At 44.7% G+C, this 27,705-nt stretch overlaps 1 protein-coding gene across 1 annotated transcript; it reads left to right on the forward strand.

The window, feature by feature from the left end:
- rfx5 (regulatory factor X, 5) lies at positions 1-27,705 on the forward strand (the record flags this gene model as incomplete). Its single annotated transcript, XM_084311997.1, has 10 exons — positions 1-122; positions 2,369-2,402; positions 6,363-6,445; positions 6,974-7,096; positions 9,700-9,810; positions 9,922-10,036; positions 22,984-23,182; positions 25,733-25,827; positions 26,116-27,406; positions 27,551-27,705. The coding sequence occupies 10 exons, from the start codon at positions 1-3 to the stop codon at positions 27,703-27,705; spliced, it is 2,328 nt and encodes a 775-aa protein (XP_084168123.1).

Below are 27,705 nucleotides of genomic sequence, written 5' to 3' on the forward strand. Positions count from 1 at the left end.
ATGTCGGAGGACCATCGGCAGCAGAGGGCCGACCCCGCCAGGAGGGGGGAGGCGGGGCTGGACCCGGGGGACGGGGACACGGAGCCCAGCATGCTTCTGCAGAAACTCAAGAGCAACATCTCGTAAGTACTCCCCCCTGTCCGTCCCCCCTGTCACCTAGAATAACGGGAAGACGTCGGGTTAGTGTCGGTGATGCACCTGTTAAAATAATCTACTCCCTATAACACCAGAGCTGTTCACCGTATCTCTATAACACCAGAGCTGTTCACCATATCTCTATAACACCAGAGCTGCTCACTGTATCTCTATAACACCAGAGCTGTTCACCATATCTCTATAACACCAGAGCTGATCACCATATCTCTATAACACCAGAGCTGTTCACCATATCTCTATAACACCAGAGCTGATCACCATATCTCTATAACACCAGAGCTGTTCACCATATCTCTATAACACGGATGCTCACCGTATCTCTATTACACCAGAGCTGTTCACCGTATCTCTATAACACCAGAGCTGTTCACCATATCTCTATTACACCAGAGCTGCTCACTGTATCTCTATAACACCAGAGCTGCTCACCATATCTCTATAACACCAGCGCTGCTCACCGTATCTCTATAACACCAGAGCTGCTCACCATATCTCTATAACACCAGAGCTGCTCACCGTATCTCTATAACACCAGAGCTGCTCACCATATCTCTATAACACCAGAGCTGCTCACAATATTTCTATAACACCAGAGCTGCTCACTGTATCTCTATAACACCAGAGCTGCTCACTGTATCTCTATAACACCAGAGCTGGTCACCGTATCTCTATAACACCAGAGCTGCTCACCGTATCTATATAACACCAGAGATGCTCACCGTATCTCTGTAACACCAGAGCTGATCACCATATCTCTATAACACCAGAGCTGCTCACCGTATCTTTATAACACCAGAGCTGCTCACTGTATCTATATAACACCAGAGATGCTCACTGTATCTTTATAACACCAGAGCTGCTCACTGTATCTCTATAACACCAGAGCTGCTCACCGTATCTCTATAACACCAGAGCTGCTCACCGTATCTCTATAACACCAGAGCTGCTCACCGTATCTCTATAACACCAGAGCTGCTCACCGTATCTCTATAACACCAGAGCTGCTCACCGTATCTCTATAACACCAGAGCTGCTCACCGTATCTCTATAACACCAGAGCTGCTCACCGTATCTCTATAACACCAGAGCTGCTCACCGTATCTCTATAACACCAGAGCTGCTCAGTGCTCACCATATCTCGCTAGATGTTCCCTGTGTGAATTTGTTCTTAATTGACCTGCCTGGTTAAATAAAGGTGACCCGTCCTCCTCTTCTTATTCTAGCCTGTCAGTAACAGTTGTTTGAGTAATGGAGTATTCTGACCATCGTTCTGACCATGAATCGAGAAGCCTAATCGAACCCGCCCATTTAAAACATAGGGGTGTACCGATTACTATCTGTATTATTAGTAGTAATAGTAGTAGTAGTAGTAGTAGTAGTAGTAGTAGTAGTAGTAGTAGTGGCAGTAATAGTAATAGTATTAGTAGTATTAGCAATAGTAGCAGTAGTAGTAGTAATAATAGTAGTAATAGCAGCAGCAGTAATAGTAGTTAGAGTAGTAGTAATAGTAGTAGCAGCAACTGTAGTAGTAGCAGCAGCAGTAGTAGCAATTACAGTAGTAGTAATAATAGTGTCTGTATTATTGGTATTGGTGCTAATCTTTACTTGGGATAGGCAAATTAACCTATACGTCCGACACTTCAAATGTGCTGAATCTTTGATGAAATTGTCGCTGTATAGAGCACAGTAAGAGAACGGTGTCCCCAAAAATGTAAAAAGTGTTCTTCCAGCATGTGCACAAGGACGCACAGGCACGCCACAGGCACGAGGGTGACATAGAACTAATTGCAAGTGCACTGCAGGCGTGTAAGCAAAGCACTAAGCACGCATTTGTGCTTCAAATTGATTGGACTGTATCTCGCTTCAAATCCAACAAGCTAATCAATACTAATCATCATGCCTGTCATCATGTGACATCAATCAACTTGCAAAGTAACTTTGAATGTAACTAAACCTCACAGTTTACGAGGACAAGTTATGTGTCAAATTCAAAACGATATCTGTGGATACATGTTGATATTGGTATACTGTAACTGAGCGTTCAGATACAATGCAAAGAGAAATATTGTCTTGCTTTACTCCTTTTTTTACGAAGACCGTTTTTAAATGTAACCTGTTCAATATCTATAGGCTACAGAGCATTCACAGCAGTCTATTTCATACTCATTGTGAAGGTGTACTGTAGTAGTTAATGTTATGTTTTCCTTTGCAGTAAGAATGTACAGAACAAAGTGGATGAAATCCTGGTGAGTACCACACAGTGTGATATATATAAATCCTGGTGAGTAATGTTACCACACAGTCAATCAATCAATCAATCAATCAATCAATCAGATTTATTTATATAGCACATTTAACATGACACGTGTCAACCAAAGTGCTGTACAGAGGGTAGATACACATAGATACATATTGACAACAATCACACTCCGTTTTATGGGAGGGCACACAGGCAAACACATAGGAAAACAGTGTGATATATATGAATATAGATATAGTATCTCTACAGATATGTAAAAGGATTATGTCCATGTATGTACAGACAGATGTGGATAGATATATATACGGTAAGAATAAATATATAACAGTATATACAGCATTATTGTACAATCCATGCTGTCATACAGAGTTATTATGGGCTATCTGTAGGTGTATAAGTAGGTATATAGAAGGATTATAATATGCATATATGGATATATATATATATATAATGTGGTAAATATGAATATATAAATGTCTATATATACGGTATATACTGTACAGCACTGTTGTACATGCTATCATACAGAGTATATGGGTAGACTATAGTATGAGGAGAGTAATTAAGATTATTATGATTAATATGATTACAGTGTAGGGCAGTTGTAGACAGTGAAAGCACTAGGTAGGTATAAATTGAGTGTATAGGCAACAGAGTTCAGGGTCATACAGTATGGGTAACAGAGCCTAGGCTGTCAACATGGCACAGAGTTCAGGGAGATGACAGCTGAGGGAAAGAAGCTGTTCCTGAGTCTGCTGGAGTGGAGGTTCCTGTAGCGTCTCCCGGAGGGTAGGAGGGCAAACAGTCCACGATTGGGGTGAGAGGTGTCCTTGACAATGCTGCATGCCTTCCTCAGACACCGTTTGTGGTGGATAGACTCAATTGCAGGGAGTGGTGTACCGGTGATGCGTTGGGCGGTTTTCACCACCCTCTGCAGTGCTTTCCGGTCAGAGGCAGTGCAGTAGCCGTACCAGACTGTGATACAGTTGGTGAGGATGCTTTATATGGCACACCGATAAAAGTTCACCAGAATCTGAGAAGACAGGTGCAGACAGGTGCAGAAAATGGCAGCATCTTGAACCCGAGGTGTCGTATTTAATATCATGACTCTTTGTCTTGAAGCTATATTGTACCATGTTGTATTTTCATTCATTAAACATAAAAAACAACAACTGTATTCTAATGGGAGATTTTAACATAGACATCTCCAAGGATGATTCTATAAAAAATGATTTCATTAATACACTGCACTCTTCCTCCTTCTTCACAACTATAAACATATTCACTAGAATAACACTCATCCAAGTCTACCATTGATAACATCATCACCAACATCCAAAACACCAAGCTGGAGTCGGGAGTGATCCTAACTGACATAACTGATCACTTCCCTGTCATGTTGTCTCTAAATCTTGCCAGTGAACTTGCACCCCCTCCTTGTAAGACAACAATTAAAGTAATAAATGACAGAACCCTGCAGCAACTATATGGAAGCCTGGAGACCAAAGGGTGGAAAAATGTATATGATGCCTGTGATCCTGATACAGCATATGATAGTCTGATATTGGAAATAACAGACTCCATCCATAACACCATTCCCGAGAAGACTGTCATGAGCAGTAAAAATGACCAGAACCCCTGGCTTACAAAGGGCATCTTAACATCCATTAAACACAAAAATAAACTCTACAAACATAAGCCTAGTATAAATAATAGAAACAAATACAATCTATATAGAAATAAACTCACTCATCTAATAAGGAAAAGCAAATGTGATCATTATACTGATCAGGTAATAGCATCTCAGGGTGATTCAAAAAAGACATGGTCAGTTCTAAATAAAGTACTAAACAGGGACAAAAAAGCATCAGTGCTCCCTGACCCTGCAAACATGTCACAGCAGGATCTCTCTGATAAATTCAATACCTACTTTGCATCCATTGGTGAAGACCTGGCGAATAAAATTAGCCATCCCGGGGGTGTGTCTTTTAAACAGTATTTATCAGGTAACTATATTAACTCTTTTTTCATGAAACCAACTGACCATGATGAACTATTCAACATTATCATGAAGATGAAGGACACTCGCACAGCCGGTGCTGATGGAATATGCAGCAAAATCCTAATAGCCATAGCCAATATTATAGTCAGACCACTCGCTCACTGTATTAATTTGTCCTTACTACATGGTGTAGTGCCAAAAAACATCAAAATTGGGAGAATAATACCCATATATAAATCAGGTGACAAAATTAATTTAATTTAATAGTATTAATAATTACCGTCCAATATCCGTGTTACCAGCTCTATCCAAAGTCTATGAGAGAGTTGTGTACAATAGATTAAGCGAATACACCACCAAGCTAGATATACTCACCAATTCACAATACGGCTTCAGGAAAAAGAGAACTACAAACATGGCAATATTAGACCTCATAGAAAAAATACATGATGCCATTGACCAGGGTGATTGTGGGGTGGGCGTTTTCCTGGATCTATCAAAGGCTTTTGACACCATTGACTTCACCATTCTACTTGGGAAACTACACCATTATGGCATAAGGGGTCTGGCTCTCAACTGGTTCAGTATCTATTTACATGGTAGGCAACAGTACGTCGATATAAAAAATCACAAATCAATAAAAATGGACATCAAATATGGGGTCCCCCAGGGGTCAATTCTAGGGCCTTTACTATTTATTCTCTATATAAATTACTTTGTCAACTCATCTGTACTACTGCACAAAGTAATATTCGCTGATGACACTAATTTGTTTCTGTCACATAAAAATCCACTCGAGCTACAAGATCTACTCAATACAGAACTACAAAAAGTGGACACCTGGTTCAAATGCAACAAATTATCACTAAATCTCAGCAAAACAAATTTCATTGTCTTCCACTCAAATTGGATGCGCACACATCACATGTGCATAAAAATAAATGGAAAGGAGCTGTCAAGAGTGATGTCCACAAAATTCCTGGGGGTCATCATCGATGAGTCACTCAACTTCAAATGCCACATAAAATATCTACAAACAAAACTGTCCAAATATGTTGGCTTATTCTGCAAAATACGTCATTTTCTTCCCTTGCCTGCCCTTCTCACTTTATACAAAACCCTGTTTGAACCCCTCATCAATTACTGTAACGTCATATGGTGCAACACATACCCCAGCCATCTCAAGAAACTAGAAAGCCTACAAAAGAGGGTACTACGAGTGCTGTCATGGTCCGGGTATAGAGCGCCCTCAAAGCCTCTGTTCCATCGCTTTGGTCTCCTGAGGCTCGCTGAATTTAACATTCATCAAAACGCATCAATTATGTATCAAGTTGTCAACAACATGAATCACAGACTGTCTGAGCTTGTCCCAGTCTGCCAACCACTGCACATCCACAACACAAGAAATAAGCATCTTATATCTGGCAAGAGGAGAAGGCTCAATTGTGCTAGCCTAAGCATAGCATGCAGGGGTCCACAGATCTGGAACAAGCTTGACGAAAATCTAAAAATGACTAATACCTTTAAAACCTTTAAAAAATCACTGAAAGAGGAACTGCTAAAATCATATCTCTAATTAAAATTATAACTTTGGAATAAAATTGTCTGTATTATGTATCTCTGTTATATGTCAGTTAGTAGGTAGGTGTGTAAACCTACCCACGTTGTATTGTTTTGTTTTGTTTTGTTTTTTGTTATTGTTTTGTTGTTTATATTCTGTTTGTATCTGTGATCAGGCTCCCTCCAAAAGCTTTAAATAGCTTCTTGGGAGACCTGGCACATGCACACAATTTGCGACATTGATATCACATGAGGATACTCGCATGTAAATGTATCGTGTGTGTGTGTGAATAAATTCATTCATTCATTCATTCATTCATTCATTCATTCATTCATTCATTCATTCATTTTCTCAGGATTGTGTCTGTCGTTGTGTTTTCACAGAAAGATGTGCAGCGTTTCTCAGACAACGACAAGCTGTACCTGTACCTCCAACTGCCCTCCGGACCTAGCTCTGGAGAAAAGAGGTGAACATTACATTAAAGTACAACCCTAACCCTAATCCTAGCTCTGGAGAGAAGAGCTAATCTACATTACAACCGCAACCCTAATCCCATTTGTTTCACAATGGGTCATGACAAACCATTTACATAATACAAACATCAGTTGACTGTATCTTTTTTGGAGGATTCGTTCAAAAGATATTCATACTTCCATTTGGCTATCTATGGCGGACTCATTCAGACTTATTCAGAAAAAGAAAGAAAAATCAGAATCAAGATATTTGCATGCCATTGTATAATCAGGTTTACTCACTCCTTCAGCAGCCAGTTGGTTGTTAACTTCTAGTTGTGTAGTACAATTACTTTAAAAGTACCATTTGATCCAGGTCTGCTACTCAACCCTGCCCTCTGGTGTGTGTGTGTGTCTCTCTCTCTCTCTCTCTCTCTCTCTCTCTCTCTCTCTCTCTCTCTCTCTCTCTCTCTCTCTCTCTCTCTCTCTCTCTCTCTCTCACTCTCTCACTCTCTCACTCTCTCACTCTCTCTCTCTCTCAGCAGTGGTGACTCCAGTTCGTTCAACACAGCCGACCAGCTCCACACCTGTAACTGGATACGAAGTCACCTGGAAGAACATTCAGACACCTGTCTACCTAAACAGGATGTCTATGAGACTTACAAGTCAGTTCACACACACACACACACACACACACACACACACACACACACACACACACACACATACGTACCTCGGTTTTGGGGTCACGGTTCGGTACGATTTCGGTACACAGGAAAACAATATTTATGATTATTATATATTTATTATAATTATTATTATTATATATAATAATTTTTTATTAAGTTATACTTAGTTGGGCACCCAAGTGGCGACCCATGTAACGCGCTGCGTCGCGAAGCGGCCGACCCGTGTTCGATTCCCGGACCCGGCATCCTTTGCCGAATGTCTCCCCCCGCTCTGTCTCCCGTTCTTTCTCTCTCTCCCTCTACCGGACTGCCCGGTAGAACAAACAAATAAAAAAATCTACCAAAAACATAATAATAAAAAAAATAATATATATATACTTAGTTCCACCTAGGCTTGCTGCGGTAGTCAATCAGTGATTAGAGAAGAGATGCCATGTTACACAACAATGAGAGGATTTATCAATATTTTGGATTTAAACACTGTAGCAGCTTGACTGGAGAGGAGCTCAAAAGACCAGTCCAGATCAGCAAAAGTACGTTTGCGTGTTTTCTTTCTTTTTTTTCTCGGATCAGCTGGAAAGTAGCGTGGAAGAAAGTTGGTGTGTGTGCGTGTGTGTGTCTTTCCATTGGTTAACATTATTAGGCGAACAAGAAAATGATGAACATTTTCAGCCTATTGTATATGCTGTGTTACAAACATACTGTATCACATGGTTGGTGTTGCAAAGGGTCAGATTAAACCGAATATATGTATTTATTTATTGATATATATTGAGTGGTATTTGTGTGTCGTTTGATATCCCTTGTGTGTTCCTTGTACATGTACACGGAGTGTCCCTTTGGCCTGCTGTAGCCCATGGTGGTTCATTCTCCTGTTGGACAGGGGACCAGGCGCCAGGGGACCAGCCCCTGGCGTCGGGTTCGGGGGTGCCGACGAGACGTGTCCGTGCTGGCCCCGGCTCCGCTCGGGGATGCGGCTGCCGAAGTGAGAGTGGCACTATTTGTTCACCGTGCATATAAATATGGCGCAAGTAAATGTAGAAGTCCCTTAGTCCCTTACCCTTCTTCCCAACTTAGTAACAGAACGTGAAGCCTCACCCACTATGCAACGTGCGGTAGAGTAGGGCTCGTATTGCCCCAAAATAGAGTCGTGTTTATCCTACTACGTTTGTTCAACGTATCGTTCGCTATTTACTAGTAAGCCTTCATTACGAGTCAAAGACCACGTGAAGTGAGTAATTGTGCGTCTACATAGAGCACTTATTGCCGCGTGCTAATAGGATAGTAACGTCAAGTTCAACTGTGAACTACCGCGCACCGGAGGATCTCCCCGGCGCCAGCAGAGCCTTTTCCGGCAGGATTATTCTTATTCTTCATTGCTTTGACTGTGGCTGCTGGAGCAGAGAACCGTCTACCCCGCTGCTGTGTGGGATCTACCGTGAGGACATCACTCGAGCCCGTCTCAAGGAGAGACTCCACGGCTTACACCTGTGCTGCTGCACACTGGAATTACAGCGGCTGTCTTTCCCCGCTGAGCCAGGGAGTAAAGACCGCTCCCCCTCGCAGGGCTTGTTGAAGTCCCTGTGGAACCCATTGACTTTGCATAGAGCATTGCCTCCCCCTGCTGGCTTACAACCGGTAGTACCCCCCTTTCAGTATCTCCAGCTATCTCCCCAGAGTACCAGAGATATAATTCCTAATATTCATTATTGACTTGCCTACGCACATTCTTTGCCTTATAAGCGCATTCAAGTAATGTAATATAATAATACCTTTGATGTAATAAATATTCTAAACGAGTATTTGTGTGGAAACCGTATCATTGTGGAGGAGTTCTCATCTGATATACTTGTGTACGGTATGGCCAGTAATGTACATAAGACGGTAGTGGTTTAATGATACCATACTTGATTAATACAGTCAGGGAATTGTACCCCTCAGTTACAGTTGGTTTTCATCATCTAAATGTGTCAATCCAAGCTTGATATGCAACGTTAAATGAATGACCTTCTGTGTTAAGACTGTTAGTAAGCCAGTGTAAAGTAAAGTAAAGATATTGAGCATAGATTTGTAAAATGTGCAACCATAGTTTCACCTAGTGGTATGTATGAGACGTATTCTTCGTATGGCTGCACGTACCGCACCGTGAGCCACGTACCGTAAATTGACGGGACGAATACACGTACCGTCACACCCCTAATGTGTTAGAAGTCTCCCACACCAGATGAAAGTAAGTGATTGGTGCTACAGCTCCTCCTACAGATATACATGGATATACAGATACACATGGATATACAGATATATATGGATATACAGATATACATGGATATACAGATATACATGGATATACAGATAAGTTAATGCTACAGCTAATAGGGATCCTAATAAACAAATAAACACAAAATACGTGTTACAAATGTTACAGCAAAGTGAAATAGCCCTTGATTTGTCTCTCTGTATCTCTGTCTGTCTCTCTCTCTCTCTGTTTCGCTGTCTCTCTCTCTCTCTCTCTCTCTCTCTCTCTCTCTCTCTCTCTCTCTCTCTCTCTCTCTCTCTCTCTCTCTCTCTCTCTCTCTCAGGAGGTATTGTGAGAATCTGCAGCATCGTCCGCTCAGTGCTGCTAACTTTGGGAAGATAATCAGAGACATTTTCCCCAACATCAAGGCCCGCAGGCTGGGAGGCAGAGGACAGTCCAAATATCCTTCTATCACTTCTATCTCTTCCATCACTTCTATCACTGCATGTCCATGTATTCAAGGGTTTTAAAGGGATATATACAGTTGGTCAAACTACACCTCCAGTTTCTGTCTGTGTTCCTTAACTCTCCTCGTTGTTACGTATTGTTACAGTGGAATTAGGAGGAAGACTGTTCTCAATATGCCTCTGTTACCGAACCTGGACCTGAAGAATGACCCGGTACGTACAACACAACACTATAACTGACCTGGTAACGTACCACACAACACTATAACTGACCTGGTAACGTACCACACAACACTATAACAGACCTGGTAACGTACCACACAACACTATAACAGACCTGGTAACGTACCACACAACACTATAACTGACCTGGTAACGTACCACACAACACTATAACAGATCTGGTAACGTACCACACAACACTATAACAGACCTGGTAACGTACCACACAACACTATAACAGACCTGGTAACGTACAACACAACACTATAACTGACCTGGTAACGTACCACACAACACTATAACAGACCCGGTAACGTACCACACAACACTATAACTGACCTGGTAACGTACCACACAACACTATAACAGACCTGGTAACGTACCACACAACACTATAACTGACCTGGTAACGTACCACACAACACTATAACTGACCTGGTAACGTACCACACAACACTATAACTGACCTGGTAACGTACCACACAACACTATAACTGACCCGGTAACGTACCACACAACACTATAACTGACCTGGTAACGTACCACACAACACTATAACAGACCCGGTAACGTACAACACAACACTATAACTGACCTGGTAACGTACCACACAACACTATAACTGACCTGGTAACGTACCACACAACACTATAACAGACCTGGTAACGTACCACACAACACTATAACAGACCTGGTAACGTACCACACAACACTATAACTGACCTGGTAACGTACCACACAACACTATAACAGACCTGGTAACGTACCACACAACACTATAACAGACCTGGTAACGTACCACACAACACTATAACTGACCTGGTAACGTACCACACAACACTATAACTGACCTGGTAACGTACCACACAACACTATAACAGACCTGGTAACGTACCACACAACACTATAACAGACCTGGTAACGTACCACACAACACTATAACTGACCCGGTAACGTACCACACAACACTATAACTGACCCGGTAACGTACCACACAACACTATAACTGACCTGGTAACGTACCACACAACACTATAACAGACCTGGTAACGTACCACACAACACTATAACAGACCTGGTAACGTACCACACAACACTATAACTGACCCGGTAACGTACCACACAACACTATAACTGACCCGGTAACGTACCACACAACACTATAACTGACCTGGTAACGTACCACACAACACTATAACTGACCTGGTAACGTACCACACAACACTATAACAGACCTGGTAACGTACCACACAACACTATAACTGACCTGGTAACGTACCACACAACACTATAACTGACCCGGTAACGTACAACACAACACTATAACAGACCTGGTAACGTACCACACAACACTATAACAGACCTGGTAACGTACCACACAACACTATAACTGACCTGGTAACGTACAACACAACACTATAACTGACCTGGTAACGTACCACACAACACTATAACAGACCTGGTAATGTACCACACAACACTATAACAGACCTGGTAACGTACCACAACACTATAACAGACCTGGTAACGTACCACACAACACTATAACAGACCTGGTAACGTACCACACAACACTATAACAGACCTGGTAACGTACCACAACACTATAACAGACCTGGTAACGTACCACACAACACTATAACAGACCTGGTAACGTACCACACAACACTATAACTGACCTGGTAACGTACCACACAACACTATAACTGACCTGGTAACGTACCACACAACACTATAACAGACCTGGTAACGTACCACACAACACTATAACTGACCTGGTAACGTACCACACAACACTATAACTGACCTGGTAACGTACCACACAACACTATAACAGACCTGGTAACGTACCACACAACACTATAACAGACCTGGTAACGTACCACACCCAGAGGTTTGAGAAGCAGGCTTGTTACTGAAAGGTTACCGGTTCCAATCCCTGCACCAGCTGGGAAAAATCTATGCGAGGGAGGGAGGTGGATGAGTGCTGTTCTTCCCGCCCTCAACAACTACCATTGAGTATTATTGAATCTCTTCTCCCCTAAATATGAATTCATCCTGTAAATATGATTTAACCTCTTCTCTAAATATTACTCAATCTCTTCTCTAAATATGATTTAATCTCTTCTCTAAATATGACTTAATCCTCTAAATATGACTTAATCACTTCTCTAAACACGACATAATCTCTTCTCTACATATGACTTAATCCTATACATATGATTCAATCTCTTCTCTAAATATGATTTTATCTCATCAAAATATGACTTAATCTCTTCTCTAAATATTACTTAAATATTTCCTCTAAATATGACAATCCTCTAAATATGACGTAATCTCTTCTCTAAATACGACGTAATCCTCTAAATATGACTTAATCTCTTCTTTAAATACGACTTAATCCTCTAAATATGACTTAATCTCTTCTCTAAATATGGTTTAATCTCTTCTCTAAATATGGTTTAATCTCTTCTCTAAATATGACTTAATCTCTTCTCTAAATATGACTTAATCCTTTAAATATGACTTAATCTCTTCTCTAAATATGACTTAATCCTTTAAATATGACTTAATCTCTTCTCTAAATACGACTTAATCCTCTAAATATGACTTAATCTCTTCTCTAAACATGACATAATCCTCTAAATATGACTTAATCTCTTCTCTAAATATGGTTTAATCTCTTCTCTAAATATGGTTTAATCTCTTCTCTAAATATGGTTTAATCTCTTCTCTAAATATGGTTTAATCTCTTCTCTAAATATGGCTTAATCTCTTCTCTAAATATGGCTTAATCTCTTATCTCACTGTGACTCAGTCTCTTCTCTCTCCTCCTCTCACTGTGACTCAGTCTCTTCTCTCTCCTCCTCTCATAGCGCTTTTAAACCGCCCGGGCTCCGGTTCAAGCTCCAGCTCCGTTCTGAACCCTCTGAACCTTGGTGCTCTCTGTCGAACCACCCCGCGTTTACACCCATTTAAGCAGAACCAACGTCTCCACTGTTAGATCCTGATCAATCTGGCCAGTATCACGTCTTCGTCTGTTTGGCTCTCCATCCAATTCCTCTGCGTTGTGTCATTTTAATGGTCCTGACGTCTCCTATACTGGCAGATAAGATCCTTATCTCTCCCCGTTAGTACAATCCGCAAACCATAATAATTCTCCACCTCCGTAAGAATCCGACACTTCGACAACGTGAAATACCTTACAAGGAAAAGCGTGGTTTTATTTGATAAACAGAAACCTCAGCTCAGACGTTAACAGATTGTATTGTCCTTGAAGAGTCTATTCTAATGATCTTTCGGTGTGTTCGTCTATCGTCCTTTTGTTATTCAGTCCAATAGTGTTCAGGCCTGGTCTTTAGCCTAACCCTCCTCGCGTTAGCCGAAGCTAATGATGATGTGGCATTCTCCCCCCCCCCCCTCCTCTCTGTGATGAGAGGAGAGAGTGTCTTCTGTGTGATCTCAGTCCTACTCGCTCTTGGTCTCCCAGATTTCTAGTCTGCCCTACACCCGGAAACACCATTCGACTTATAGATGTTCGTCGTCGCAACGACGGCCCCGCCTTCTGGTTGTCATGCGACGTGTTCTCATGACAACTGCGTTAATAACCTTTACACACATTTCACGTTTCATTAAGATGAACCTCTCCCTCCTGCTCTGGGAGACACTCGCTCTTATCTCAGATGTTCTTACAAGGAATGTCAACAAACACCCTCGCTGGCAGTGTATTCAATCCACTGGTCACCGTTCTATCACCGTCTTCCATGCACATTTCGATCTCACCGTTTTAGCTGTGGTCACCTCCCCCCAATCTATACATCACATACATTGAAAAAGCACCCCAAATCCTTCATTCCCCCCTTTGATTCTTAATCAACCTTCAGAATCAACAGACTACTTGGTTTTTCAATTAATTATACACAAAAATAGACTCATAACAATGAGGGCCCCGCCGTCTGCTGTTTGCCTTTTGTTTTCCATTACCCGCATCACACCCAAACCAGAAAGGATAAACAACGGTCAGGGAGGAGAGAGAGAGAGAGAGACAGAGAAAAACACAGATTGCAACTTCTCAGACGACACACCTAAACCCTTCGGCCCCCCTATTAGGTACACCCCACGTCCAAATCAGAGCGCTCCCTTCCCTCTTACAGTACACCTCCCATCTTGGGCCGGTCCCGTCTCCTAGGGCAAGGGCCCCTTTCAGTGACGGCTCCTTTCCTGAGCTGGTCCCCCCTCCAGACGCGGTCCCCTAGGCAAAAATGTCTCCCCTGGTCTGCTACTGCTCAGTGTCTCTGGCTGTCCTCTCCACATCTGCTCCTCCACCGCCGCCGTCTCCTCTCTCTCGTCGTGGATGATCTGTGTACCAGGCTGCGGTGCCTGGCCCCTGCGGCTTCCTCCTCCTCCAGTCTGTCTCCACCGCTGTCGGTGTCTCCCCCCGCTGAAAGCAGAAACACAACACCGGCAGTCGTCTGTACATTCGACTTCCCTTGTTTTGCTATTAGTCTACCACCTTCTCCACACCTATTATCCATCGTACAGGGCGGTTCCCTGTTTGTTGTCTTCCGGCGTGACACTTGCAGCTTCCGATACCCACTCCGCGCAACTCTTCATCCCAGTTTGACCCCCAGCGCGCGCCAGTTCTTCTGGTGACGTGTCTTCTGAAGACCCTGCCTATCTATTAGGTGTGAGAAGGCCCCACTGGAATTCAAACTCCCTCTTTATTCCATAATTGACCCATACAAATAACTGCACCTCCTCTGTCTGTGCAATTCTTATTTAATCCATTGTATGATTAAACTCTATTTAATTAACCTGTATATCAATATTATTATTATAATAGATCCACTCTCTGTGCTGCAGTAGATTGACTATTGAATCACTCCCCCACTCCGCCACTAGATGGTAGTACAGGCCTATATCTAAATATTCCCCTATGGGTAATGAAAACTCCCCAGCACTACCCCCTCTCCGCCACTAGGTGGCGACCTACTCCTCCTCTATGGTGGTTTAGTTGACGTGTCACTTCCTGGTTCTTATCTGTTGTTATCTCCTCGTGGCGCTCACGGCCATTTTGTCTCTGTGCAAATGGCTACTCTCTCAAACAAACGGCCGCTGCCCTTCCTTCCAAGGCCTAAAAACACTGCTGTTTTCCTCCATACAGGGGACGCTTCTCCCGGACCAAACTCTTGCTTATCGGACATAATACACAGTTTAAGGTAAACACCCGATCGACTTTCCTCCCGCTACGACAAATTCCGGCCGTCTTGAGACCACAGCGACCAGTTTAAGGTGGGCCGTCTCAGGCGACAGTCTTGTCATAACAATCCCGCCATAACAGATTTCAGTCTGGTTCAAGCGTCCCCCCCCCCCCTTTCTCCTCCTGCATTTACACTCCCAACACCAGAAACCATGCAGCCTGCCCCGTTTGTTTTTCATTCTCTGTAGATAACACCCTCGATTTTCACCATGGCTCTAATGATCTTTATTATTACAGCTGGCTTCTCTGTCGCTTCTTATTTACGGATGCACTATCTGTTCGTTTTTATTTGGCTTAAAAGATCAAAACAACCACGTGTGCACAGTGAACTCACATCTTTCTCCTAAGCGCTGTTTCTCCTACAGCGCTGGTCCGCCTCATGACCGCTCGACTCGCCGCTCTCTCCCAGGGCTGGCCGGCCTTGCTCGATCATGATTCTCCCACACACGATGACTGTTGTCCACTGTCGTCCCATTATTGAAAAAGTCTTTTTCCGTTGTTCTTATCTCTCGGCAACCAACTGTTCCCGTTTTAATCTCTTGCAAATCCGGCTGTCATCGGCACCAACTGTTAGATCCTGATCAATCTGGCCAGTATCACGTCTTCGTCTGTTTGGCTCTCCATCCAATTCCTCTGCGTTGTGTCATTTTAATGGTCCTGACGTCTCCTATACTGGCAGATAAGATCCTTATCTCTCCCCGTTAGTACAATCCGCAAACCATAATAATTCTCCACCTCCGTAAGAATCCGACACTTCGACAACGTGAAATACCTTACAAGTAGGCCTGCCGCGATAAGCAATAAATCGATTAATTGCTGCGATAATTCAAATGAATGCAATGATTTTGACGGGCGCGATTAATTGCTATTTGCGCGTTTGTTTTAATGAGGCGGAACCAGTGCCCCTTCAGTCACTGTCCGTGTTGGGAGGCGGGCCGCTGACGTTACTAGAGTACAGCACGGGAGCTCCGTGGGGCAACGCCACAGCTTAACTACATTTCTCAATAGTGTTGCTCCTTTTAACCAAGTAGCATTATTTGTAGTGTAACGTTAGCTATTTTTAGACCCAAGTAGTTACTCGCTACTGCCCGGAGAAACTGGACTGCTAAATAAAGATGAAAGATAGAGCTTTGATTCTCATTCCATGCTAACAACATTAGCTAAATATCTAACAAACGAAATACAACGTATAGCATAGCTACAAGTACAACACAGAATAACGTTAATACAATTACATGCATCATTGTTTACAATGAACGGGTGGGGCTAGTCAAAGGACTGGACACGGGGACAAGTTAAACATGAATTAATTTATTATAACACTCCGGTAGTTTCGAGTCGTGCTGCAGTGCTTACGCACCACAGCTATTCTATTACTGCTTTGACGCTTCCTCCTCATCGTTGATTGCCTGTAGTAGCTGCATCTAACGTTAGTAGCTAACGTTAAAACTAACCGAAAGGTAGTTGTTCACCAACAATTTGTTTTATCATTAGCTCAAAAACAGAACCGGACGAAACATGTTGTCGGCTCATAGTTTCTGCTTAGGATAATAACAACAATACTTCCGGTCCGGTCGGTGGGCTTCAAAATAAAAGTCAAACACCGGAAAAGACGGAGCGGTGGGCTTCAAAATAAAAGTTTTGGGAAATAAATTTCTCAAAAAAAATTCTCTAACCGGTCGCAATAATATCGCTTATCGCGATATTTTCGGGGGCAATTAATCACCCAGCAAAATGTGTTATCGTGGCAGGCCTACTTACAAGGAAAAGCGTGGTTTTATTTGATAAACAGAAACCTCAGCTCAGATGTTAACAGATTGTATTGTCCTTGAAGAGTCTATTCTAATGATATTTCGGTGTGTTCGTCTATCGTCCTTTTGTTATTCAGTCCAATAGTGTTCAGGCCTGGTCTTTAGCCTAACCCTCCTTGCGTTAGCCGAAGCTGATGATGATGTGGCATTCTCCCCCCCCCCCCCTCCTCTCTGTGATGAGAGGAGAGAGTGTCTTCTGTGTGATCTCAGTCCTACTCGCTCTTGGTCTCCCAGATTTCTAGTCTGCCCTACACCCGGAAACACCATTAGACTTATAGATGTTCGTCGTCGCAACGACGGCCCCGCCTTCTGGTTGTCATGCGACGTGTTGTCATGACAACTGCGTTAATACCCTTTACACACATTTCACGTTTCATTAAGATGAACCTCTCTCCCTCCTGCTCTGGGAGACACTCGCTCTTATCTCAGATGTTCTTACAAGGAATGTCAACAAACACCCTCGCTGGCAGTGTATTCAATCCACTGGTCACCGTTCTATCACCGTCTTCCATGCACATTTCGATCTCACCGTTTTAGCTGTGGTCACCTCCCCCCAATCTATACATCACATACATTGAAAAAGCACCCCAAATCCTTCACCGTCATCAACGGGGCGTTACCCGGGCGGAGGTAGAAATGATGTGTGGAGAGCGAGCCTCAACAAAAGCACACACACGCACTGTACACGTTTGAAATGAATCGTTCCAGCAAAGTAGGCTTCTATTATTCTAATGACTGTTTTAATGGGTATCACAGTAGTAAGTCCTACTGTAGAACATGACATATTAGCATGACATCCGATTTATTAATGCCAATAATAAATGACAACCGCAATTGGCACTTGAAAAGTGTAAATGATGGAGTAGTCAGTAGCAATTCATGGCTGCCCGTTTAGCTCAGCATGTTAGTTTCCCTACCTGTGGAGCCAAAGGTCCCGAGTTCGAATCTTGGTAACCTTTATTTTTTTTGTAACGTTAATTAATTTATACACTGGTGTCCCAAAAAGGACAATAACACTACCTTATGCATACTGCACCTTATGTGAATACTGTGATACTGTATATTTCAGTTAGTTAGATAGTAAATTATATTGATTTATTTGTTTACACTGCTTGTGTAGTTTTTACTACCTGTACCCCCCCCCCCCCCCCATGCTGCTATGATGCCTGAATTTCCCCAAGGGGATCAATAAAGGAATATCTTATCTTATCAACCAGAGTGTATAAATTAATTAACATTACAAAAAAAAAATTATTTACCAGGATTTTAACTCGGGACCTTTCGCTCCACAGGCAGCGCACTAACCAGCTGAGCTAAACGGGCCATCATGAATTGCTACTGACTAATCCATGATTTACACTTTTCAAGTGCCAATTGCGGTTGTCCATTATTGGCATTAATAAATCAGATGTCATGCTAATATGTCATGTTCTACAGTAGGACTTACTACTATATGATACACATTAAAACAAGTTATTCGAATAATAGAAGCCTACTTTGCTGGAACGATTCATTTCAAACGTATACAGCGTGTGTGTGCGTGTATTCTTTTGTGTGTTGGCTCGCGCGCTGACTCGCTACTACTCGTCTTCACAGCCCACTATGACACGCCCACTGATGATGTCACGGTTCGTGAGGAAAAACGAACTATTTTCCAGTGCCAGCTGAGCACCGATTTGTCACGTTCTGAACCAATTAATCCCGGTCTGAACACGCCGGCCGGTGCGAGATTACGTTCGGGAACCGGCTCCAGCACGGAGCCTGGCCGGTGTAAAAGGGATATCAGTGTGACTCAGTCTCTTCTCTCTTCTCCTCTCAGTGTGACTCAGTCTCTCCTCTTCTCCTCTCAGTGTGACTCAGTCTCTTCTCTCTTCTCCTCTCACTGTGACTCAGTCTCTTCTCTCTTCTCCTCTCACTGTGACTCAGTCTCTCCTCTCCTCCTCTCACTGTGACTCAGTCTCTTCTCTCTCCTCCTCTCATTGTGACTCAGTCTCTTCTCTCTTCTCCTCTCATTGTGACTCAGTCTCTCCTCTCCTCCTCTCATTGTGACTCAGTCTCTCCTCTCCTCCTCTCACTGTGACTCAGTCTCTTCTCTCTTCTCCTCTCACTGTGACTCAGTCTCTTCTCTCTTCTCCTCTCATTGTGACTCAGTCTCTCCTCTCCTCCTCTCACTGTGACTCAGTCTCTCCTCTCTTCTCCTCTCATTGTGACTCAGTCTCTTCTCTCTTCTCCTCTCAGTGTGACTCAGTCTCTTCTCTCTTCTCCTCTCACTGTGACTCAGTCTCTTCTCTCTTCTCCTCTCATTGTGACTCAGTCTCTCCTCTCCTCCTCTCATTGTGACTCAGTCTCTCCTCTCCTCCTCTCATTGTGACTCAGTCTCTCCTCTCCTCCTCTCATTGTGACTCAGTCTCTTCTCTCTTCTCCTCTCACTGTGACTCAGTCTCTCCTCTCCTCCTCTCATTGTGACTCAGTCTCTCCTCTCCTCCTCTCACTGTGACTCAGTCTCTTCTCTCTCCTCCTCTCATTGTGACTCAGTCTCTTCTCTCTTCTCCTCTCATTGTGACTCAGTCTCTCCTCTCCTCCTCTCACTGTGACTCAGTCTCTTCTCCTCTTCTCCTCTCACTGTGACTCAGTCTCTTCTCTCTTCTCCTCTCATTGTGACTCAGTCTCTCCTCTCCTCCTCTCACTGTGACTCAGTCTCTCCTCTCTTCTCCTCTCAGTGTGACTCAGTCTCTCCTCTCTTCTCCTCTCATTGTGACTCAGTCTCTTCTCTCTTCTCCTCTCAGTGTGACTCAGTCTCTTCTCTCTTCTCCTCTCACTGTGACTCAGTCTCTTCTCTCTTCTCCTCTCATTGTGACTCAGTCTCTCCTCTCCTCCTCTCACTGTGACTCAGTCTCTCCTCTCTTCTCCTCTCATTGTGACTCAGTCTCTTCTCTCTTCTCCTCTCAGTGTGACTCAGTCTCTTCTCTCTTCTCCTCTCACTGTGACTCAGTCTCTTCTCTCTTCTCCTCTCATTGTGACTCAGTCTCTCCTCTCCTCCTCTCATTGTGACTCAGTCTCTCCTCTCCTCCTCTCACTGTGACTCAGTCTCTTCTCTCTTCTCCTCTCACTGTGACTCAGTCTCTTCTCTCTTCTCCTCTCATTGTGACTCAGTCTCTCCTCTCCTCCTCTCACTGTGACTCAGTCTCTCCTCTCTTCTCCTCTCATTGTGACTCAGTCTCTTCTCTCTTCTCCTCTCAGTGTGACTCAGTCTCTTCTCTCTTCTCCTCTCACTGTGACTCAGTCTCTTCTCTCTTCTCCTCTCAGTGTGACTCAGTCTCTTCTCTCTTCTCCTCTCATTGTGACTCAGTCTCTCCTCTCCTCCTCTCATTGTGACTCAGTCTCTCCTCTCCTCCTCTCATTGTGACTCAGTCTCTTCTCTCTTCTCCTCTCACTGTGACTCAGTCTCTCCTCTCCTCCTCTCATTGTGACTCAGTCTCTCCTCTCCTCCTCTCACTGTGACTCAGTCTCTTCTCTCTCCTCCTCTCATTGTGACTCAGTCTCTTCTCTCTTCTCCTCTCATTGTGACTCAGTCTCTCCTCTCCTCCTCTCACTGTGACTCAGTCTCTTCTCCTCTTCTCCTCTCACTGTGACTCAGTCTCTTCTCTCTTCTCCTCTCATTGTGACTCAGTCTCTCCTCTCCTCCTCTCACTGTGACTCAGTCTCTCCTCTCTTCTCCTCTCAGTGTGACTCAGTCTCTCCTCTCTTCTCCTCTCATTGTGACTCAGTCTCTTCTCTCTTCTCCTCTCAGTGTGACTCAGTCTCTTCTCTCTTCTCCTCTCACTGTGACTCAGTCTCTTCTCTCTTCTCCTCTCATTGTGACTCAGTCTCTCCTCTCCTCCTCTCACTGTGACTCAGTCTCTCCTCTCTTCTCCTCTCATTGTGACTCAGTCTCTTCTCTCTTCTCCTCTCAGTGTGACTCAGTCTCTTCTCTCTTCTCCTCTCACTGTGACTCAGTCTCTTCTCTCTTCTCCTCTCATTGTGACTCAGTCTCTCCTCTCCTCCTCTCATTGTGACTCAGTCTCTCCTCTCCTCCTCTCATTGTGACTCAGTCTCTCCTCTCCTCCTCTCACTGTGACTCAGTCTCTTCTCTCCTCCTCTCATTGTGACTCAGTCTCTTCTCTCTTCTCCTCTCACTGTGACTCAGTCTCTTCTCTCTTCTCCTCTCATTGTGACTCAGTCTCTCCTCTCCTCCTCTCACTGTGACTCAGTCTCTCCTCTCTTCTCCTCTCATTGTGACTCAGTCTCTTCTCTCTTCTCCTCTCAGTGTGACTCAGTCTCTTCTCTCTTCTCCTCTCACTGTGACTCAGTCTCTTCTCTCATTGTGACTCAGTCTCTCCTCTCCTCCTCTCATTGTGACTCAGTCTCTCCTCTCCTCCTCTCATTGTGACTCAGTCTCTCCTCTCCTCCTCTCATTGTGACTCAGTCTCTCCTCTCCTCCTCTCACTGTGACTCAGTCTCTTCTCTCTTCTCCTCTCACTGTGACTCAGTTTCTCCTCTCCTCCTCTCACTGTGACTCAGTCTCTCCTCTCCTCCTCTCACTGTGACTCAGTCTCTCCTCTCTCCTCCTCTCACTGTGACTCAGTCTCTCCTCTCTCCTCCTCTCACTGTGACTCAGTCTCCCCTCTCCTCCTCTCATTGTGACTCAGTCTCTTCTCTCTTCTCCTCTCACTGTGACTCAGTCTCTCCTCTCTTCTCCTCTCACTGTAACTCAGTCTCTCCTCTCTCCTTCTCTCATTGTGACTCAGTCTCTCCTCTCTTCTCCTCTCATTGTGACTCAGTCTCTCCTCTCCTCCTCTCACTGTGACTGAGTCTCTTCTCTCTTCTCCTCTCATTGTGACTCAGTCTCTCCTCTCCTCCTCTCATTGTGACTCAGTCTCTCCTCTCCTCCTCTCACTGTGACTCAGTCTCTTCTCTCTTCTCCTCTCACTGTGACTCAGTTTCTCCTCTCCTCCTCTCACTGTGACTCAGTCTCTCCTCTCCTCCTCTCACTGTGACTCAGTCTCTCCTCTCTCCTCCTCTCACTGTGACTCAGTCTCTCCTCTCTCCTCCTCTCACTGTGACTCAGTCTCCCCTCTCCTCCTCTCATTGTGACTCAGTCTCTTCTCTCTTCTCCTCTCACTGTGACTCAGTCTCTCCTCTCTTCTCCTCTCACTGTAACTCAGTCTCTCCTCTCTCCTTCTCTCATTGTGACTCAGTCTCTCCTCTCTTCTCCTCTCATTGTGACTCAGTCTCTCCTCTCCGCCTCTCACTGTGACTGAGTCTCTTCTCTCTTCTCCTCTCAGTGTGACTCAGTCTCTCCTCTTCTCCTCTCAGTGTGACCCAGTCTCTTCTCTCTTCTCCTCTCACTGTGACTCAGTCTCTCCTCTCTTCTCCTCTCATTGTGACTCAGTCTCTCCTCTCCTCCTCTCATTGTGACTCAGTCTCTCCTCTCCTCCTCTCATTGTGACTCAGTTTCTCCTCTCCTCCTCTCACTGTGACTCAGTCTCTTCTCTCTTCTCTCATTGTGACTCAGTCTCTCCTCTCCTCCTCTCACTGTGACTCAGTCTCTTCTCTCTTCTCTCATTGTGACTCAGTCTCTCCTCTCCTCCTCTCACTGTGACTCAGTCTCTCCTCTCTTCTCCTCTCACTGTGACTCAGTCTCTCCTCTCTTCTCCTCTCACTGTGACTCAGTCTCTCCTCTCTTCTCCTCTCACTGTGACTCAGTCTCTTCTCTCTTCTCCTCTCATTGTGACTCAGTCTCTCCTCTCCTCCTCTCACTGTGACTCAGTCTCTCCTCTATTCTCCTCTCACTGTGACTCAGTCTCTTCTCTCTTCTCCTCTTTCAGTCTGAGTTGACGGAGCTGGTTCAGACCTACAAGCAGGAAGTGACGGAGGCGGCCTGTGAGCTGATCTGTGATTGGGCGCAGAAGATCCTGAAGCGCTCCTTCGACACGGTGGTGGAGATTGCACGCTTCCTGGTTCAGGAACACATCGTTAACCCTCGATGTAGCCAGGCAGAGCTTGTCACCTCAGCAGCACTTGCAGGTGTTTGTGTGTGTGTGTGTGTGTGTGTGTGTTTGTGTGTGAACAGAGTTAATCAAAGGTGTCACTGCACTTGTACTGTATGTCACTGTGTACTGTATATGCGTTTACTGTATGTGCAAGGATGACCATTTTTGTCAGATCCTTTTCTGCAAATTCTCAGTTATGCTGCAGGTTCCCATGGATTGCGGTAGACGGCAAACTGGATAGAATCTTAGTGGATGTGAGGTTATGGTGAACACTGGCGGCGGTAATGGTACAGCATTGCCGTCAATGAAACCTTTCTTTGGAACTTTTGCCGTCCTTCTCGACAGAATTTACAACAGGTCGTCACGTGACTAGCATGTACATGAAGAAATCTGATCTGAACACCTGGATTTATAATGTGATCATAGCTTGAAATCTTATGGAAATGTCGCCAGAAAAGCTGACAAAAGGCAGCCGAATGCTGGGTGGAATACCAGGAAATATTGTATACATAAGGTTTGTTAACCTTTTAACAGGCACCCAGAAAAGTGGCAATTTTCTTTACTTGAACTTGAGGACTGCATACTTTTTTTGCAAAGCTTAGCTTTATACTTTCTTTATACTTATAGCATATGCATGAGCCTGGTCTCTTTTGAAAGATAACATTCTGAAGTTACTAATGCAAAAAACTAGGGAAATCACTTTTAGTGCTAATGAAATAGAGTAGCATAGGTCTGAACTTGAGTTGAACTTGAACTTGTGTACTCACATTTTTCTGTAGCGGTTGCAATATCCACAAAGACCTAGGCACATTCATCTCAGCATATATTCAGTTACCATGGTAACCAAATGAATCAACATCAATCAATACAATCAATATGTTAATAGCAAAATAAACCATTTTGGTGGCACTTTATACTACAGTGCACTCTAATTACATAGTAATAAACACTAATAACAATAATAACAGTTCAAATACAGAGCTACACATTTAACTGCGCATTTCCATGTTTGCCATGGCAATGAATAGGTTAGTTAAGTTAGCTTAATGCACTAACAATAAAAAATAAATAAAAACTTTGCTAGCACTTAAACATTACAGCCATAGGTCCATAATGTATACCACGGTAGGGCTCCAGGGTACTTGGCAGACTTTAAGAGGGGTGGAGAAGGTCACAGTCACCACAGCAGGGCCAGCCTGACAGACCTGTGCCTGCCCAGGCATAAAACAGACTGCTGCCAATTGCTGGAGAGCTAATGGCTGGTGAACTTTGAGAACTGTTAGGCCTGTCTGACTTTTAATAATAATAATCACTGCACAGACTCTGGTGAGGTGTGTTACTACGGTTTGGACCATGTATAGTAATACTATTATCACTATTACTATTGTATGATTGAATCCTGCGACCCACTACTGCAGGGGTAGGCAACCCTAGGCACGCGTGCCTGCATAGGCACGCAGGGGCATTTTCATAGGCACAGGGGGCAGCAGTATTAAAAAAAAAAAAAATTATATAATTTTTTTTTTTTTTTTTTTTTTAAATATTATAGTGAAATATTTTGCACTGTTGTCGCATTTATCTTGTTGAAATCCTCCCACAGGTTCTTTTTACTACCACATATTTAATTGAGACCCTTTATTTGTTTATTATTTCAATTTAGCTGGAAATACATTGCTACATCATTCAGTAACATTTGCAGAGCCTTATAACAAAAACATTATTACGGTCACCATTGTGACCAGTGGGATTATTCAACACATTTTATTATTTATTTTTTTATTTCATTGAACATTGCACATGTTAAAAGCCATTTTTTTACTCAAAATGTGAGTATTACCAAGTCAACTTGTGTTCTTAAAACAATGACAATAAACATAGTTTTATTAGGTTGAAATAATGTGGTTGTGTACTTATTTTTCTGTTAACTTATTATGGATTGAAAACTGAAAACCTTAATGCACAGTAACTGAACTCAATATTTTCAAGTTCTGGTAACTTATTATTATATATTTTTTTACAGTGTAGTCTTGCGATCAATCAAAACTTATTTACACGATATACCTCACATTCACCCTCCATTCACATCCTGGTGTTCTCCTGGTGTTCTCCATTATGCCTGTAGGTGGAGCTATGACAACACATAGCTCGATGGTGTGTGATGTGTCCAAAAATGAATGGGCAAATGTGAGTGAAATGGTCGCACTGTATGCAGCTGTTTGTCTGCATTGCATTCCCCCCCCCCCCAACTCAGATTTAGGGTTGATACAACCATCATAATAATATTGTTAATAATAACAATAACCATAATGATGTAATAATGTAAAAATTATCATTAAAAAGACCCGATTATGAGGGAAAAAAAATTACGATGCATGGAATATTGTTGAGGCACACTAGTTACAACTATATTTCAAACAGGCACTCCATGTCAAAAAGGTTGCTGTTTACTACTACTACTGTTATCACCCCCCCCCCCCCCAAGGGGATTCATAAAGGAAAACATGACTTGATGTGTGTAGTAGAGATGGATGAAAACACAAATGATGTGGCCAATAAGTTAGGTTTAATACCATCTGTCTCCCAGGAGGCCCAGTGAAGCACCACAAGGTGATCAAGAAGAACCCTGTTTCATCTAGAGGGAGCGGAGCAGAGACCGAGGGGAGCGCTGCTGACCTTAAGGTACACACACACACACGCGCACACGCACACACAGCAGTGAGCTACACTAACCTACATCACACATACAGCAGTGAGCTACACTAACCTACATTACACACACACACACACACACACACACACACACACACACACACACACACACACACACACACAGCAGTGAGCTACACTAACCTACATTACACACACACACACACACACACACACACACACACACACACACACACACACACACACACACACACACACAGCAGTGAGCCTCACTAACCACATCTCTGTTCTTAGAGGGAGAAAGAGAGTGGAGACTCCTCGTCATCATCGTCGTCATCAAAGCTCCAACCTGGCGACAGCAAAGCGACCGCCAAGCCCTCTTCCCTCGACGCCCCTCCGTCCTCCTCCTCCTCGCTCCGCCCGGCAGGGGGTCGTGACCTCCAGGTCGAGGCTTTGATGAAGCACCTACCCAGGATCCTCCCCCGGAGCTCCGTCCCTGACAAGACCCAGCTCTCCGTCCGCTCCTCGCCCCCCTCCCTGGCGCCCAAGGACGCCTCCGGCGTAGGAGTGGCTTCCGGGGTGGCGGCGGTAGCGGGAGGAGGCGGCGGCGGGGTGAAGGTCATCGCCATGGCGACGCTGCCCCAGCAGCAAGGTGGCGCGGTGCCGGTGATGATCCTGCCACAGGGCTGCCTGTCGTACGCGGAGAGGGAGAAAGTGCCGCCGCTGCCCACGGCGCTCACCGTGGCTCCGGCCGCGCCCACGTCGGTGGTCCAGCGGGCGCGGGGGGGCATCAACAAGCGCGTCCTGGAGTCGCCGGCTCCGAGCGGCCCGACGGCCGGGGCTTTCAACACTCCTCCGGTGAAGCGGAAACGAGGCCGTCCGAGGAAACCCCGGCCGGAGGACGCCCTCCCGCCTCCCCAGCCTCTTCCTCCTCCTCCTCCTCCTCCTCCTCCTCCCACTCCTCCTCATCCCTCCATCATCACCTCTCTGACCGGAGGAGTCATCCAGAAGGCCTCGTCATCCTCCTCGTCCTCCTCCCAGCCGCTCGTGGAGTTCGTGTTCCAGGATCAACAGGGTTTGGTTCTGACGGGCCAGTTGCCGGCGGTGTCGGAACCCGGCGACCCGCTCACCGTGGTGGAGCACCGGGGGGTGGTGGTCCAGTGCCAAACGGGCCAGAAGCCGGAGTCCGATCATCCCAGGCCCGTTTTCCTGGTCCAGAATCCCAACTGGGAGCTGGCGGCGTCGGGGCGCACTGCGATGGTGGAGGTGATCCAGCGAGCCCCTCGACCCAACAACAACAATAATAATAATAGTAATAATAGTAGCACTCAGTCCATGACTCTCCTCCACCAGCATCACCAGCACCACCATCACCTCCCCCTGCCCACGGTGCACGCGGAGCGGGGGGAGGTGGAGATCACGCTCACGCCCGTGGAGCCACACGCGGAGCTACACCTGCACCTCCCGCCGTCCTCCTTCTCCGCAGTCGAGTCCTCCTCCGCCTCTTCTTCGATCTCTTTCTCTACTTCTGTCGTCCTCTGCTCCTCCTCCTCTGTCCCCTCCGACCCGGTGGTGAAGATGGAGGACACGGGTCAAGAGGAGACAGAGGGACACTAGCACTCATTTACAAATAACTCTTCCTCCTTCTCCCCCCTCCTCCCCTTCTACCCCTCTACCCTTCCCCCTGGACCCAAACTCTTCCCTCCCCAAAACTTTTGTTACCCACGGTAACAAGCTTTACCCATTTCAACAAAGTCCCGCCCTCCTCCTCCTCCTCCTCCTCCTCCTCCTCCTCCTCCTCCTCCTCCTCCTCCTCCTCCTCCTCCTCCTCCTCACCCATTGGTGGAAATCCCGGATAGGCGCTCAGAGAGAGCCAATCGACGGGGATAA

Source organism: Notolepis coatsorum (assembly GCF_963971535.1).
Source record: "Notolepis coatsorum genome assembly, chromosome: 4".
NCBI lineage: Eukaryota > Metazoa > Chordata > Actinopteri > Aulopiformes > Paralepididae > Notolepis > Notolepis coatsorum.